Here is a 17,384-nt window from a genome sequence, read left to right on the forward strand (position 1 = left end):
TTTCAGTTCAGAATTATTCTTTCGGATTCTCAAGTTTTCCTATTTTAGACCAGTGAAGTCCTTAACAAGTTGGCTTCTGTGTTCTTTTGATATGATCTCATTAGTCTTCAATAACTTCCATGTCTCTGGCATGAGATATCCTAGGATCGTCTTGTATATTTCCTCCTCAAAACCTGGAATCAGCTATTTCTTCTTTCTACTTTTTACTCAGGAAATTATCTGATGCCTCCCACCTTCAACCCCCTAGGCCTCAGAATGTTTTTGTTTCCATGACACACCAATTCTGCAATTAGAGTTCTAAAGATGAATAATAAAGAATTTAATCCCTAATAGTTACCTCCTCCCTTTTCTATTTCTCTTCTAAGCCCATGGCTGAAAGGTTGTTAGTAAGAGCATTAAGGGGTGGTAAGAGTACTAAGATCGTTACCTTGAATGGGAAGAAGATAACAAAGATGCCATCAACATTAGAAAAACTGCCTGGCCTGAAGACTCTAGACCTTCGGAATAACCTAATTCCCAAAGTGTGCCCAGAGATAAGCACCTTGACCCAGGTGAGGACTAGCACATCTTTTTGGATTGAGGATAGAAAATAGGAGGGAAGAAAAGAGTTGGGAGAACAATAAGGCTTCATTCAATCTCTGTAGATTTAGCTTCCTGGGAACTTACTGTTGAGCATTGTGAGAGAACATCAAGTTTTCTCCCTTAGAGAATTGCATATGACAGGGGAAGAAGATGTTTCAACTTATTCAGGTAAACTTTGGCTCACATCTAGAATCAGAGTATTAGGTCTCTGCCACAATCAACTTTCTGGATGCTGTCATCCGAAAAATGTTGGGAGCCTGGATCTGCTTGTCTACCTTGGGGGCTCCATCTGGAAGTGGTTTGAGGATCCCCAAGATGCTGTTCATCCTGGGGACTATCCTGAAGCTTTTGCATATGGAATGAACATACAGTTTGGATTTAGGGAGGGGGTTCTTTTTCAATTTCCTAGAGTAAGCTGAACTTTGAAATGGAGTGTTGGAAGAGAATGGGAAGGAGGGGACATTCATTTACTCTGAAGTAGTCTCTAAAAGAATATTAGTATGTTAAATAAAGAATATCCTTCTTAAAGAGCAACAGTTGACATGAATAAATCCCAGAAGCTTATGTTAAACATTTCTGCCAAACAATGTGAAATACCAGCTACTAAAAGTCTTGAGATTGAGAGGAGGCAAGGGATATTAACTTTGCAGTTTTCTTTTTGCTCACTTGTAAACTGTCATCATCATGGAACGAACCTATAACCAGCTAAGTCATTGCAGTTCATTAGTTTTGAGTTCAGTATTACCCCCAGCGTAACAACTACCCCTACCCCCAAATCTCTATTTTCTTACTTTCGCCTACCTCGTTTTCTTTTCGGTTTACAAAATTATTTGAGCTTTTAATCTGTGTTGCCAAATCTTTGCAAAAAATAAAGCAATACTAAAAGTACATTTGTAGTTAAAGAACAACAAGGATTTGGACTTTTCTAATGGGACAGAGGAGTTTCTGTGCAGAAGAATTTAGGATTTGACCAAGCCCTGAGCCAATTCTTACCCTCTGCTTGATTGTTTTTTCCAATGAATTAACGGGGTGCATTGTTTTAAGAAAATCAAATACTGTAAAAGGTTTATAACAAAAAACAACTATCTTCTGTCGCACTCACTCTCGCTCCCAATCCTGTTCTCCATATATAACTACTTTTAACTCATTTTTTTTCTTGATTTGTCCCATTTTAGATATCACTCTTCTTCATCTTCTAAGTATAATTATATTTATGTTTATTTTCTTCATAGTTTTCCTTTAAACTTCATATTATTACACCTTCATTTCTTCTTTCATCAATTACAATCTTTTTTAATCCCCACTTTGTAAAATGGAAATGTTAGCATCAGTAATCCACCTTCAGCTCTTCCTGTCTTCTGCTTTATAAATTCTAAACTTACTTTTATAAGATGTATAGCATTTATATATTCAGTTATAACGACAATTAAATTTTTATTTCATCTCGGAGAATTCTAAAATTTATGTTATGAAGTAAATATCATTCACATGGAGTCAATTAATGTACTATGATTATATTTTCTTATATAACATTTTTGTTTCCTCGAATTTCTAATTGGCTTTTTTTATTCTTGTGCCTTTTGGCTTTTTCATGTCCTCATTTTATTTAAAACTTGATCTTATTACATATTCTATCCAATGTGTTTTTTCCTTGAGTGACTTTCTTCCAGGAGGCTCCATCCTTTTAACACAATCTAAACTGACTACTATTCAGGTTTTCTGCACACTGTCCACCAAGAACAATCTTTTTACAGCTATCCTGAATTAGACCACTGTATCTCCTATTTTCCTCTTTCTTAATCTACTCTTTTATTTTTGTAGGTATAAATCTCTAGATAACATCCTAATCTTGGTATGTGGTATTTAGTTAAATTTTGGAACTCTTATATACCTGAAATGTGTATTCTTCTTTCATATTTAATAGTTGTTTAGTTAAAAATTACAGATTGTAAAATATATTTCCTCAGAAATAAGACTTGAGAATCTGATTACTATTATTTTTGTTTTCTTGTGGCTCCCCTGTTATCTTCCTCCTCATCCTTCTAATATTTAGAAGAGATCCAAATTTTGACTTGTTTGCTTTCGGTTTTCTTAAATAAGGAGGTGGCTCAGCTTAGACCTTGCTTTTAAAGAAGAAATTATACCTTACTTTTAAAAAAGAATTTGGTTGATTTGAAACTTCTTGTGTTCTACCCTTAAAGTGCTTTGCAAAACAGGTTCAGGCTAAAGACATTATTGTTTAGCCGTTCATGAACTAGCAATTTTTCTCATACAGGGTTGCGGGATTTTGAAAAAAAATTTTTTTTGCCCATTATAATGGGAGTTCCAAAAGCAGCTTGAATAAAATGTGCCAGAAATACTCAAAAGATGGACATATATTATTTACAGAGTAAATAATGGACATAGATTATTTACACAGTAAATAAATCTGTGGTCTTAAAGATGCCATTGATTTCTAAAAAAGAAGATATTTATAAGAATTTGCTGAGTGAGCCATAATGCTGCCCTCCCTCATTACCTTTGTCGTACATATGCTACTTAGAAAAATGTAAAAGTTTTGTTATTTTTCTCATTAATTTGATTCAATATTTTTATTAAATAGTTTATGGAACCTGACAGTATATTATGTACTATGTAGGTGTAATGAATGGGAATATTTACTGTCCTTAAGGAATTTAAGGATTAATATTTCATATACCAGCTCAAACATATTTATATTTGTTATAGGCCAATTATCTGATAGTTTGTTCTAAAATAGTATCATCAAGCCATGATCTAGTTCAGAAGGACTTCCAGGTAAAGTTGGACATTTCAGCTGGGTTTTTTACACTTAGAAAAAGTTTTTACCCAAATTAGTCATGGATACAATTTTAAAAATCAAAGAAGTAATTGAAAGATGTCATAAATAGCATAACGCTTTCTATTAGTAATTAATAGCTACAAGCATAGCATAATTAAATGTTGTTAGGAGAAGTTGCCTGAACCAAGTTCTAGATGTACATATGATACATTGAATTAAATATAGGGTTAGTGAAAATGAGCTGATGGCTAGAATAGAAAAGTATGTAGCCCATTAGAAGAAAGTAAATCAAACTGGACAGATTGGAGCTGGCTGAGCTCTATAGATACTTGATTTTGAAAAAAAAATGATGTGGAGCCGTAATGACTATTCCACAGTTTGAACTATGTTTACAGATATATCCTAAGCAGGTAGCATTCAACTAACATTTACTGAGCAACTATTGCATTCCAGATACAATTCTTTGAATGCTAGTCAAAACACATAGAGTCCCTGTAATTGTGAAATTTTCACTTAATAGTAGAGATATAATATATCTTTGAATCAATATAATACAAAGCAGAAGATAATACTTGGCCATAAATTGTACACAGTGTCATGCATGTACATGAGGATGGCTTTGTAGATAAGGTGGTACATACCAGTGGGGAGTATTTAACACAGACATCCATTATAACAACTGGAAAACCAAGGTATAGTGATAGTTTAATGGGAACAATCCTGAAACACATTATCACTGTAGAAGCAAACAAAAATTTCCGGTAAAATTAATAAATTAACATAAAGTCTTTATTCTGTGGTCAATATTTCGTCTCCTGAAAATGTCATTCAAAAGTGGATGTGAATTTAGAAATCTTTGAAAAAATGAGTTAGAAATCATTAAGAAAAAAAATTAAGTTTAAAATTTAAAAGCCAATTGGAAGTGTCTATATATATTTGAAGTACCTACTGCATTTCTAGTATCATGCATGTCTAACATTTTGTGAAATGGTCTCCTGGGTCTAAAAGATTATAGCTAGTATTTTATAATATCTACTATTTTTCAGGCACTTTATTATGCCAATCCTTAAAATAGCTTTAGAAGTAGATGCTGCTATCCCCAATTTAAAAAACAAAAAAGGAAACTTAGAAATTAGAGTAAGTTGCTTGAAATCACTTACCTAGTACATTGCATAGCAGATGGTCTCCAGAGCCTGTGCTTTGTCTTCTGCACAATACTGACTAATAAGTGTGTAAACCAATAGAATAAGAATATTTAAAATGAGAATTCCATGTGTTGCATACAAGATAATTCTGTTATGTATCTATATATGTGTGTGTATGAATGAATATATTATGTGCATTTATGGGCTTATATATAATCATGCTGAGCAACAGTAGACAGTGTAGTATAAAAGTTAACGGTAGGCCATAGAGTGAAGCTAAGCTATTTCACCATAAATCATAGCCTGGACCTCAGATTCCTTTTCTGTAAAGCTGGTGGTATTGTGAGGCAATGTATAAGGCTGCTTGACACAGTATTTGGTACCTATACCTATTAAATTCTAGTTAAATGTTAATGTTATCATTACTAAATCATTTTCTTCTGATTTCTTATCCTCTTCTCTCCTACTTGTACAAGGATTGCTACACATTAAACCTAGATTTCTTAATGCAAATGCATCCATGGATACAGAGATGCTTATCTCATATCCAAGACATGAGAGGAACCACACATATCTATTTCAAGGCAGGCCAAAGATAGGTTATAACACAGAGATATGAGTAGGCCAGTGCAATCAAATGAATCTATTCAAATTTAGGAAGAATTTAAGGCAAGTGTGCAAAATGTGGAAAGGACTATGGGGAGGTTGAACACATTTAGAAAATATTGGGTGAGGAAATTCCTCATTGATTATTTGGGCAGCAGTTTATATATCATCTAGCAGGACTGAATAGAGGGAATTTAAATGATAGCACACCTCATTCTTTGCATTCTTTGGCTATGTAATGCTATCTGTAATCAGGCAGTCATGATTACTATTATTAAAGTAATTGCAATGGTATGTAGCTGAAAAGGTTGCATCTAAAAGGAAATTTGAGAATTTCCTTGGTGACTGAATATAGGTGGAGAGAAAGAAGTTCTAGGTGATTCCAAAGTTGGCTACCATAAGATTACAAAAATGGCGAGTGCATTAACCTAAGTATGGATGGGAAAAAAGGATTTGTCCATTGACATTGTCCAGTTTTAAACTTTGAAGTTAGAATGTCAACATCACATTCACTTGAGATGTCTTTTGAGCCCAAACAAACAAGATGTAATTTTTACAGGGATAATTACATTTAAGAAAATAATTCAATTGCATAAGTCTGAGATGTGGCTTATCTCTTTGACTGTTAACTTAGCAGTTTTCATTGACACAGACAAAATTAATTATGCGCCAACAATATGTCTTGCTGCTTAAAGAGTGCATGCCAGATTAGGCTGGATTAATAGAAGTGTAGTCATCTGACTGAGGGAGATTTTCTGGTCCCACTAACATCTATACTGTGAGACCACATTTCCTGTATCACCTTAGGTGCCATGTTTTTCAGAGAGAGGTACTTAGAAAAAATTAGAAAGTGACCAGATTGGTGATGGGTCTGGAAATTATATCCTGAGGGAAACAGTTAAGGAAGAATGAAAAAATTTCAGGAGGAATATGATAGCAATCTTCAAAAATTTGAAAGGTCGTTATGTGGGAGAAAGGAGGGGAATAAAACTTATTTAATAATTGCTGCGAGAATAATTGAGTAGAAGTTTCAGAGAGCCTAAACATAAAAATAAACAAATAAATAAAACTTTCTAGCTAGATAAAAAAAATTACCCATTACTGTGTCATTTACAATTAATATGCTACTAGGTGACTTATAAAACTTCATTTGGATTGTAAGATGCTATAATTCTCTTAGTAATGGGTCCATAAGAAACCATTTAGTAGCAATGGTACCTATCTATGTCAATATGCCAGTTTCCAAGGGACTGAAGAATTACATTCTGAAAATACCAGCAGAACTTTATTTTATATCTACTTAATTGAAGTAATGTAAGTTTTAAATTTACGAAGTAGTTGTTTCTTATATGACTAAAGCCTTCCCTCAGGAGCTGTGCATACCATAGAGAGTATCACTAATGAAACACTGTGTGTGCCCTTTCTGGATGCTTGCTACTTCTGAAACCCTTTGTGAAAAACACACCATTTAGAGTAACCGTGTCAAGGCATCTCAAATGTCTCGCCTCAAACATCACCTCCTCATAGAGGTCTTCCGTAATGACTCAGTCTAGCTCTGAGTTACTTTCCATTCCATTATCCCATTTCCTTTCCTTCATGTGTAGCATATAAATAACTCTAACAGAAATTATTTGTCTGTCTCACTTCCTAAAGTATAAGCACTATGAGAGAGGAATTATCTGTGTCTTTTTTACTGTAGCATTCAGAATAATACCAGGCACATAGTAGACTTATAATAAATATGATTAATTAACATTTAGATTGGGTTTTGAGGTATATCTCAAGGGTTACTCATTTCTTGCTGTGGTGTCTCTGGACCTTATGTATAATTTATGTAATTTAGTCTGAATCTCTGACATATTTGCCATGATAATAGAGTATAACCACTTGGCCTTTAAAATATCTTTATCAATACGTCTTTTTTTAGTTATCCTATTCTATCAAGAATAATCCTAATCCATTCACTTTATCTTAGTTTTAACTTTGAAAACTTTTAAATTTTGAGGCTTTCAGTTGCACCCTCTTCCTCTTCTACATGTTATATTTGGTGTGGAGCTCAGACTTTCACATGGAAGCCTGTTCTAGCCAAAGGGCCATGTAGTTAATGTGTCACCCAGAAAAAGTGTCTTTTCTTGGGTCATATATCCATTTTAAATCATCTTGGGAGCTAAGTTGAATCAGCCACTCTACTAAATTTCTCTAGATTGCCCTTTAAAACTACCTTTCATCAAACCTCTTACATCTCTTTCTATTAACAGATAACTTTGTTTTATATTTCATTGAAAAAATAGATGCTATCAGTCAGGAACTCTCTCATCTTTCCATTACCAAATCAATTCCTGTGCTCTGATTTGCATACACCTTCTCTACCTTCCTGCCTACTACCTTGAATAAGAGTCCCTATTTTTATCTAAGGCCAGCACCCACTTGTGCTTTGGATTCTATCCTCTCTCATCTCCTAAAGGATTTTTATTCTACAATTATCCCTCTCTTTATATTATTAGTTATTCATTCTTCACAGGATTATTTTCATCAAAATATAATAAGCTGTGATATATTTTATTTTAGGGGGAAACAAACCCTCCAGCTTCCTCCTAATTTCTAGTGTCCTCTCATAGCAAAAGTTTTGCTTTCACACATTTCCTCTATAGTACACTTTTTCTGATGCTTCACCTGGACCACTACATTCATGCCTGTGTTACTTGTGTTTTGCTTCTTGCTTCACCTGAAGACTATTCTTTATACATGTCATAGTGCTCCCATTAAGACACAAATCAAATAATGCTACATAATTGTTCAAAACTCTACAGTCCTTTCTTGTTTCACTTAGAGTAAAATCCCTACTTTTAACCCTGATTTACAAAATAATACATATCCTGGCTCAAGTATACCTTTCAAACCTCACTTTTCTAGGTTTTCCTTTACCATTTATGCTCAAGCCATGTCAGCCACATCTCTTGGCTCCTCCACCATACTAAGAATGTTCCTGCTTTGGGGTTCTTACTTTGGCTATTTTTTTTCTTTCTTATTGTCAGTCAGATCTCAGTTTAAATATCAACTTCTAAGACAAGCTTTCTTGATCAACCAATCGCTATCTCCTCATTTTAAAAGTTATCTACACAGCACTTAGTACTATCTGTTATCTTTCTTATTAATTTACTTAGCTATTCATTCATTTACTCATTCATTCAATTATTTCACTGTTACTGTGTAAGTGGTTTTAGAGTAAATGCATTACTTAGATGTCTTATTTACCGCTGTATATTCAGTACCTAGAATTAGTGGCTCATAGTAGGCATACAATGCATATTTTTGAATGAATGTTAGGGGGAGGGGTAAAGGAAGTCAAATATATGGTGATGGTAGGAAATTTAACTTTGGGTGGTGAACACGCAATCCAGTATGCATGTGATGTATTAGTGTACACTTGAAACCTATATAATTTTATTAACCAATGTTACCCCCAATAAATTTAATGAAATAAAAATAAATGTTGACTCACCTGCTTCCTTAGAGATGGCTTTATCTCTTCCTCTGGAACAAAGGACAGGCACAGAAGGTTTCTGCTCATTTAAAAAGATTCAGATTCTCTAAACTCATGGTTTCTTTTCTGTAACACAAGCCATTGCATATCCAGATATTATCTGACTGTCTGCATTGTTGGTGCAAAAATAGTAATATTGTGGGCACTTTTGTTGCTGCGGGTAAGAAACTACCTTTAGTCTCTTTCCCAGGGGTCTCATGCTTCCTACCAGCATCTGTGAAGTGGTAGCAGGTTAACTGTTATTTTGCAAGCTGGGTAAAATCTCAGACCTTTAATGATTCCTTATGTTCTTGTATTCCTCACAAGTATCACAGAGATTTTATTAGGTTGTCGGCACTGGCCTTCTGCTATGACTTTTTTAAAACTAAATTTATGCAAAAGAGTGAAATCTACCTCCATTTTGGAAAAGTCTTCAAATAGTCATTGTGATAGACAAATAATGCCTGCCTCCCCGAGATACCCATTTCCTAATCCCCATAATCTGTGATTATGCTAAGTTACATGTTAGAGAGGAATTGGGGTACTGACAGAATTAAAGTTGATAGCTGACCTTGAGATGGGGAGATTTTTCTGGATTATCTACACGAGCCCAGTATAATTATGAGGATCTTTAAATGTGGAAGAGAACAATAGAGTGACTACCAGTCATTGCTGGCTTTGAGGATAAAATGACAAGCTAGAAGCCAAGGAATGCGGGAAGCCTCTGAAAGCTGGACAAAGCAAGAAAACAGATTCTCCCCTAGAATCTCCAGAAAGGAATATAGACCTGCTGACAACTTGATTTTATGTCAGCGAGACCCGTTTCTGATATCTGATTTCTAGAACTTAAGCTCATACATCTGTGTTGTTTTAAACCACTAAATTTTTGATAATTTGTTACAATTGCACTAGGAAACTAATATAGTCATAGACTCTGGATTACTTTTTTTCATTAGAATGGCTGCATAAATACAGACATACCTCGGAGATACTGGTTTGGTTCCAGACCATATAATGTAATAAAAATCCCAACAAAGGGTTTTGCCTTCAATTTGTAAAATACAACACTTGTGAAGTGTAATAAAGTGAAGTGTAAGAAGACAAGGTATGTCTGGATATTTTAACTTCACCTTTATAGAAGAATAAGGCCTCCAAGATGGTGGATGTGTGGTCCTTTGTTTCCAGGACTGGTAAATCTAAGAAGAGTACATGTATGGAAGCAAAAACCTTTTCTACGAATTGTAAGGATAATGAATTTCATTGTAAATAAATCTATATCTACTTTATATTAATTTAAATCATTAACATGCATCCATACCAAGTACCAGGTGACATTTAAATATAAATGTAAATTGCCTAAAATTTTTTCTTAAAATTTTTTTGTCTTATATAAATACATTAATTTGTCTGAACTCCTATGATTCTTTTTCTTTTACTCCTAATGTTAAAAATCCGAAATATGTAGTTGGTAATGAAATCTGAATGGTAAATAGGTTTGAGAGTGAATGAAAAGACTCTTTATATCTTGGAAGATGCAATTTGATTTCATATCAAATAAAAAAATATGATATTTTAGGGAACAATCTTGTATCATTGATTTATTGGATTAGAGAATCTAAGAGGATCTTTCTAACTCCTCTTATGTGCAGTACTTCCTATGTCTAACCAATCCTCATTGGTAGAGCAGGCACCTATGGGGTAGATCTTCTCTACCCTACCATACCTTGTCAGGAGTTTCTCTTATAAACTTTGTCATCACAGAATCATTTTATCCTCCCCCATCCCAACTTTTCTATTCATGTAATAAAGAAGTCTTATTGGTCTAAATTAAACAACAACAAAAAAAACTCATTTGGGTGTATTACGACAGGAGGACCTCAGATTTTGGGCTATATTTCTGATTTCAGGAAATTAGTTTGTTTGCTGAGTTTTTAATGGTTTTGAGTCTGTGAGTCACAATATTAAGATATTCTTGAGTTACTCAAGTGCATATGAATGGATCATTAATTGTATCTTTAAATACCCTTGGAATGGTTTGCAACAATTTTAATAAGTGCTTAAATTGAGAATTGAATTGTTTTAATTAACATAAAGTGTTTGAACATGAGCCCAAATGAACTTTATTTATAAAGATCATTTTAGGTATATGTGAAATAATTGTTTAGAATCATGTTGGAACCTCAGTGAAGGGGCTTAATTATTTTTTTTTCTCATTCGTAGATGGGTAATGTACAAGTCTATTAAATTTCTTTATGCTTGCAGTTGACAGCACTAAATCTGGGAAACAACCTTTTAGAAGAAGTTCCAGAAGAGATGAAATACCTTACATCCCTGAAGAAACTCCATTTATTTGGAAATAGAATTCATAGATTTGCATCTGGAGCATGTGGTAAGTTAGTCAAAGAAAAGCAACATTATAGCATCAAATTTAATCCCCTTATTATATTTAACAATTTGGAACTAAAGTGAACAAGGAGATTTACACGTTTTAATCTTTTTTTTTGTTGGAGATATTTAGGCATATTCTTGACATTAAGGAATTTGGGGACTTTTTTTTTTTTAACTATTGTAATATGTTTCTTTACATGTAGACCTAAGAAATTAAGTAAGCATCAGTGTTAGTGAATTTTTACTTTTTCAGAATCAGTGTATGTTTAGACTCTTGAATCTATGGGCCCTTTCTCTATGCCAGAGTAAAAATTAGTTGGAAATCAAATCAAGAAAAAACTTCCTACAGCTCTATTTGTTCTTCACACTTTTATTGTCTCAGATGCTAAGTCACAGTCTTTGATCAATATACTAAGTAAATCAATTTGAGGAGAATTTTTTTTAAAAAAGATAGGGGATCCAATAATTGGCATTCATTTTTTGTATATGTGTTTCCTTTCAACCTATAAATTTCCCATTCAGTATGAAACTTTACCTATTTAATAAAGGTAGAGTGGGCGTAAGAATAGGATACATGACAAAGAATTCTAGGTGATTTTTATGGCTCCATTAACTCTAGTAAGGCACTTCATCACTCTATGTCTTTGTTTTCAGTGGTAAAACAAGAGATATATTAAAGAATTTATAAGGTTCCATGAACTTTTGAGGAATGTGTACTATATATAATCTCTTATCACCCAGCATCCTTTACTCGGGATATTATTGCATGGGACAGTAAATTAGGGGTATATTTGACAAGTAGCACAAATAGACTCTGGTACCATTTCTTTAAAGTACTTCAAAATTTTAGATCATGTATCTTGGAGAAATATTTTTATCAAAATAAGACCTGTAACAAACATTTAACAAACACAATGCTTATGTACTTTATATATGCAAAGCCATAGATTTAGCATTCAATTACAATGCACTTAGGAAGAAAACAGTTTACATACAAAAAATTAAGGGCATGCAAGCAAATAGACAATATTATTTTATAAATTATTTTTAAGGGATAAACATAAGTAAAACCTGATATAAATATATATATATATTAATTAGGTTGCTATATATATAGCATAAGTAAAACCTGATATATATCTCTATATATATAGATATATAACAACCTAATTAATGCTAATTTCAGTTTCTACACAGAAATTTTTTCTCATGTCACTCTCAAATGTGAGGTTTATAAAATATATAAAATGTGTGTACAATTTTATATATTTTAGTTTCTGTATTTCTTAACTTGGGGCTGTCGAATTTTGAACATCTCACATGATTGACATAAATTATGTTTTATGTCAGGTCCTGATTATCCAACTGCAGAAATAGTTTGGTGTCCAGGGATTGAGCACTGTCTAGCATGTATGAAACGACCCTATCCGCCTGTCCAGAGCAGACTAGACCAGGGCCAGATATGTTGCGGAGATGGTTAGGAAGAAGAGTCAGAGTCTGGAAATGCTTTTACTAACATGGATAAGGGAGAGGAGAAATGGCAAGGTATGACAATGCTAGCAGCCTCTACCCCTGTTTCCATAGCTTTTTATTCTCCCTCACAAAGCTGGCTTTGCAAAACATCATTAGTTACTATCAGGTTAGCAATTACAAACTACAGCCAATTCCCAGACTCAGCCTCAAGGCCACGACCGTGTTATCAACTATTTCTTCTCTGGTATCTTTTTCCCATCCTCGTCCCTAGAGTAAGAAGTCCCAGAATAGGTCAGGCGTGTGCGCCCTCCCTGCAATGTGTCCTTGTGTGCAAGTCCACATCCACTCTGATGACCTTGTTGCTCCAAGCACCAGGCATCCTGCCACGACTACAGGTGTTTCTCACAACACAGATATGTATCCTAAGCTGGGTCAGTCATATTCTCTTTCTTGCGGATTATGATAAAATCTGAAACAGTTTAATTGGTTTGAGCTAATCACATGAATTAAGAAAATGGTTGCATACTGGTGGCCCATGGCTGAATCTGGTCCACAAACAGGTTGGTTCTGTTTTGCTTTTTTTTAAAAAAATTTGAGTTTAGTACAAACATTTGCAGATCAAGAGAATTCACATAAAAGCTTGGATTTCTGGCTCTTTTTGTTCATTTTAAAAAAGAAAGTTTAGGCAACACTGAAACCACGTTGTTGTAACAGCAATTGCTAAGAGCTGGCTGAATGGCTGCTGCCCTCTTAGATAAGGCATATGCTCTCCAGTTCAACACACTTGGGCCGGGTGGATTTCCACCAGGCCCACTGCTATGTTTTGTTATCTTCTTGGTTCCTATTTTCATTTCATCTGAGAAAACTGTTTATCCTGTCTGTGGACACTCAAATGCAGGAATTGTGGAATGGCTACAAATACATGGAAAATTAAAGAAAATCTGTTCAAAAGAGAAAGACTTGGGACGGGAAAAGGGAGATGGAACATGAGTATGAAGCTGAGAGAAAGTATAATGAGAAATGAAACTATGTTCTGCGCTCTGTGTTCTGCAGAGATTCCCAGATGGTATGTAATTAACAGACTTTGAGAAGCTCAGGGTGGGGAAGACAGTCTATTATCCTGGAGTGTGGCCTGGGTCTCCTTGGACATCACAATTTGGTTCAGTGCTCAGAAGTATCAGAAGCCCAGGAAATGAAGCAGACAAAGGACTATGTATATGTAAATAGCCAATACATATGTATGAGCTTATAATTAATTATATAACATGCATATATTATCTGTATATATAAAACATATTTATATTAATATGACTTTTGGCCACCACCACTGCTGTGGTCTGAGGGCTGAGCATGTGGAGCAGCAGAGTGGTGGGCCTGCACAGCCATGGGCTGGCTCATAGGGAAGTCTATGAGAAGAGCCCTGATGAAGAGGAGAACAAGGTGTACCTGGAGTGGGAGTACACCAAGAACAGAATCACTGACTTTGAGTTCAAGCTGCTGATGGTACTGCCCTCGGAGGTCTATCTTTCAATGAACCATGATGTTTCTCCACAACTTCCTGCCATTATAGCACTATCTCAGAATTCTCCACAGGACAGACATGCCAGACGATGGCCAAGTGTGACACCCAGTATTAGTAATGCAAAGGATAGGTAAAGAAGATTAAGTGCAAAGCCCCCTCTCCTCCACCCTCTGCCCCTTTCATCAGCTTAGTCTTGAGCTCCATGTAGAAGCTGGTTGACCAATGAGGATGTGTTCCCCATGAAATATGGTAGAGAATTTCCAGGCTCCCTTGAGTCACTGGTGAAGATTGGGAAATACCTGTTCCATGTGCTAGCACACATCTACTCCTCCCACTTCAAGAAGACCCTAGCCCTGGAGTAGCACGGGCACTTAAACACACACCACATCCACATCACTCTCTTCACCAGAGAGTTTACCATTCTTGGCCCCCAAGTGACTACTGTCATGAGCAATCTCACGGAGGTGCTGTGCAGCACTGGAGCACAAGCATGAGAGGTGAGCCCCTCTCCCCCAACTAGATAGGTGTGCACAAAAGCAGTGAGAAGATGCTATGTGTACCTGAGTTGGTCTCCTTGGATGCACACACATGCTGAGCCTGGCTGAGCTGAGTGCCGACTTCACTGCTGTTGGTAGGCATGGGGCATTTGGCTGATGTACCTTGGTGGTTTCCTGTTGAGTGGATGAATGTCACAAATAAAGAAGAACCTTTGGACTTAATTCATTTACACAACAAACATTTATTGTACTGCTGTTTGAGTCAAAAAAAAAAAAAGAGCGTGGATAATGGTACTTTTTAGTTTCTCATTCCAGTTCATGGTAACTTGACTGTACCTTTTGTCCTCAGCAGCCATGACTTAGTGCTGGAGCCAGCCGGCTAAGGTTGATCAGTACCTGAAAGAGGGGGGTGAAGCCTCAGAAAAAAGAAGACAGGAAAGCACTTCGGGAGGGCATACAGTCTCACTGCTGCAGCCCCGAGTTTATTTAGCACAGCCTTTATATAAGTTTTTGGATACAATAGCAGAGTACGATAGCAAAGCACAAAGTACAATGGCAAAGCACAATGTACATTACCATAGGAATGCTGACATTTACATAAGTTCCTATATATCCTTCCCTCAGGGTACAAACATCCTTTTCTGGGCTGTAAAACATTCCACTATCTTAAGAGGATTTCTTTAGGAGGCAAACCTCTCCTCCAGGGTCAGTAACGTTTAACTCCACACCTGCTTCCTAGAACCATTGTTTAAGCAGTCTCAGCAGCTGCTTCATGGCTATCAGCTACGTGACTTCTTCAGTGTCTCTTAATGGCTCCCAACAACTTAGCATTATAACTTTGTGACAAATTAACCTCCTTTGTTTAAGCTAGTTTAAGCTAGTTTACCAGCAACCTAAAGAGCCTTGGCTACAGCAAGAAATAAAAAGGAAAACAAAGGTATATGGAAAAGTGGTTTAAAATTATTTTCTAACATGTAGCTAAAGTGACTAAAATTACTTTCTAACAGATGGCTTAAAAAATTTGATCCTGCTTAATCTGAACAACAATCTGCTCACGTGGATTCCTGAAGAAGTCAGCAGGTAATTTTGTTTATAATTAGTTAACCTCCCACCTCCTCCAACCTACCCTGGGCGTCTGAGCACAATTGTGCCTTGCCTAAAGTCCTTGTGGGATTTATGCATAGTAGCAAAGAGACATCTGAAGGACTGAGGCAAGGCACTAATTTTAAGCAGATGATTCCTTAAACACTTCAGAGAAATGAGAAACAGCATGGCTTGGTAGTCTAAGTGTAAAACTGGGCGTTTGAAACAAAGTTCTAAAGTTGATTGTGTTATTGATCTGCCAGCTCTGGGGTTCTTGGACCTTGCATTACCATCGAATTGGTGACATTAAATTTTACTTCATATCTATTTCATATGAGTAAGTCATTTTCAGCTCAAAAGAAAATATATTATAAAAAAAAGGATTTAAAACTAAGACATCATTTTTATTTTAAAAAAACACACCTATATTTTCTTATCAATAGAAATAACAACAACAAAAAAATGTTCTTTCTCCTTCCTGTGCATCTGCACAGATAGGCTGCCAGTACAGAGCCTTTCTGGAGCCAGCTGAGGGGCTTGTTCTGTAGGCAAACCACCGTCTTGTGCTTTTCTTCTGACAGATAGAGAACTCTCCTAGGGTTTACTTTGGAGACTCTCTTCATTGTGTGGTGAACAGAAACATGTATTACAATATAAGAGCATCCTCATTTTTGAGAGAACACAAAACTATGAATAGTCCTCAAAAAAGGGCTTTTGGCAGCACCTAAAGTCTATTCAAATTCACTTTGAAAAGATCTATACTTATATTGCTAGAGGTCTATAGATAGATTTCAACAGAGAAGTAATGTTTTAATTCAGAAAAACTAGGAAAAATTTTGAAGCAATCTAATTTCTTAATGAGAAGAATATTTATAGCAATGAAAATTCCAATAGTTGTCTGCTTGCTTTTTCACTTTTTCAGTTGATTAATAAATATATTGATGATATAATAATAAAAAAAAAAAGGGCATCTTGGAAGATCAGGTGAACTGAGTTCAGGTCATATCTTTGTACAACCAGCATGATGGCCTTGGGCAAGTAATTTAATTGTCTTAGACCTTAGCTTTCTCATATATATAGGAAAAATTTTAAATAGATGAACTTCAAAATTCTTGCAGCTGTAACATGTTATGATTTCATAAGTTAGTCAGCTTGGCTCTAGAGTACAAAGTACACTATTAAAGGAACTGTATAAATCTATGATAATATGTTAGAAAGATGAATGAAAACTTCCACTGAAAAAAGTAGAATTGGAAAAGGTGTAGGTCCATACTTTTTTTTTTTACAGATACTTCTGGATCGTCTGTATCCTAGCTGTGCCCTAGATGTAAGTCGAATGTTACCTCCCCACGTGTGACTCCATTTTTTGACCTTGGGAAAGTTTCTTCACCCTTCCATACTTTAGTATCTTCATCTGCAAAATAAGGACAATAATAGCATCTACTTCATAGGGTTGCTTTAATAAACAAATTCATCAAAGATATTTAGGGTTGAGCCTGGGTCATAGTAAGTGCTCAGTGAATGTCAGCTTTCATTATTATTGGTTATTATTATTTTTTCTTTTTGTTTCCTTCATTCATTCCTTTTTAGATATAAAAGATTGACTTAGTAGTGAATTTTGGAAAAGCGTCCACCATACATGTCTCAGTATCCTTCTTTTGCTCTGCCATCAATTAAGCAGCCACCGTAGCAGGAAAGGATGTATGGTAGGTATGTTTAATTCAGGAGGACTAGGAGGGAGCCTGATGACGGTCATTTCAACTCC

The 17,384-nt window shown here is 35.3% G+C and overlaps 1 protein-coding gene and 1 pseudogene across 1 annotated transcript in view; both read left to right on the forward strand.

Moving 5' to 3' along the window:
- LRRC69 (leucine rich repeat containing 69) overlaps nucleotides 1–17,384 on the forward strand; it is a 94,648-nt gene continuing 77,264 nt past the window's right edge. Inside the window, exons 1-3 of the mRNA XM_016147813.2 lie at nucleotides 1–551; nucleotides 10,919–11,045; nucleotides 15,544–15,616. Of these exons, the coding sequence (XP_016003299.1) occupies nucleotides 369–551; nucleotides 10,919–11,045; nucleotides 15,544–15,616 (383 nt within the window). The 5' untranslated portion in view covers nucleotides 1–368. The remainder of the gene's footprint in view (nucleotides 552–10,918; nucleotides 11,046–15,543; nucleotides 15,617–17,384) is intronic.
- On the forward strand, nucleotides 13,868–14,979 carry LOC107512350 (annotated as a pseudogene).

Source organism: Rousettus aegyptiacus, unplaced genomic scaffold (assembly GCF_014176215.1).
Source record: "Rousettus aegyptiacus isolate mRouAeg1 unplaced genomic scaffold, mRouAeg1.p scaffold_m13_p_15, whole genome shotgun sequence".
In the NCBI taxonomy this organism is placed as follows: Eukaryota; Metazoa; Chordata; class Mammalia; order Chiroptera; family Pteropodidae; genus Rousettus; species Rousettus aegyptiacus.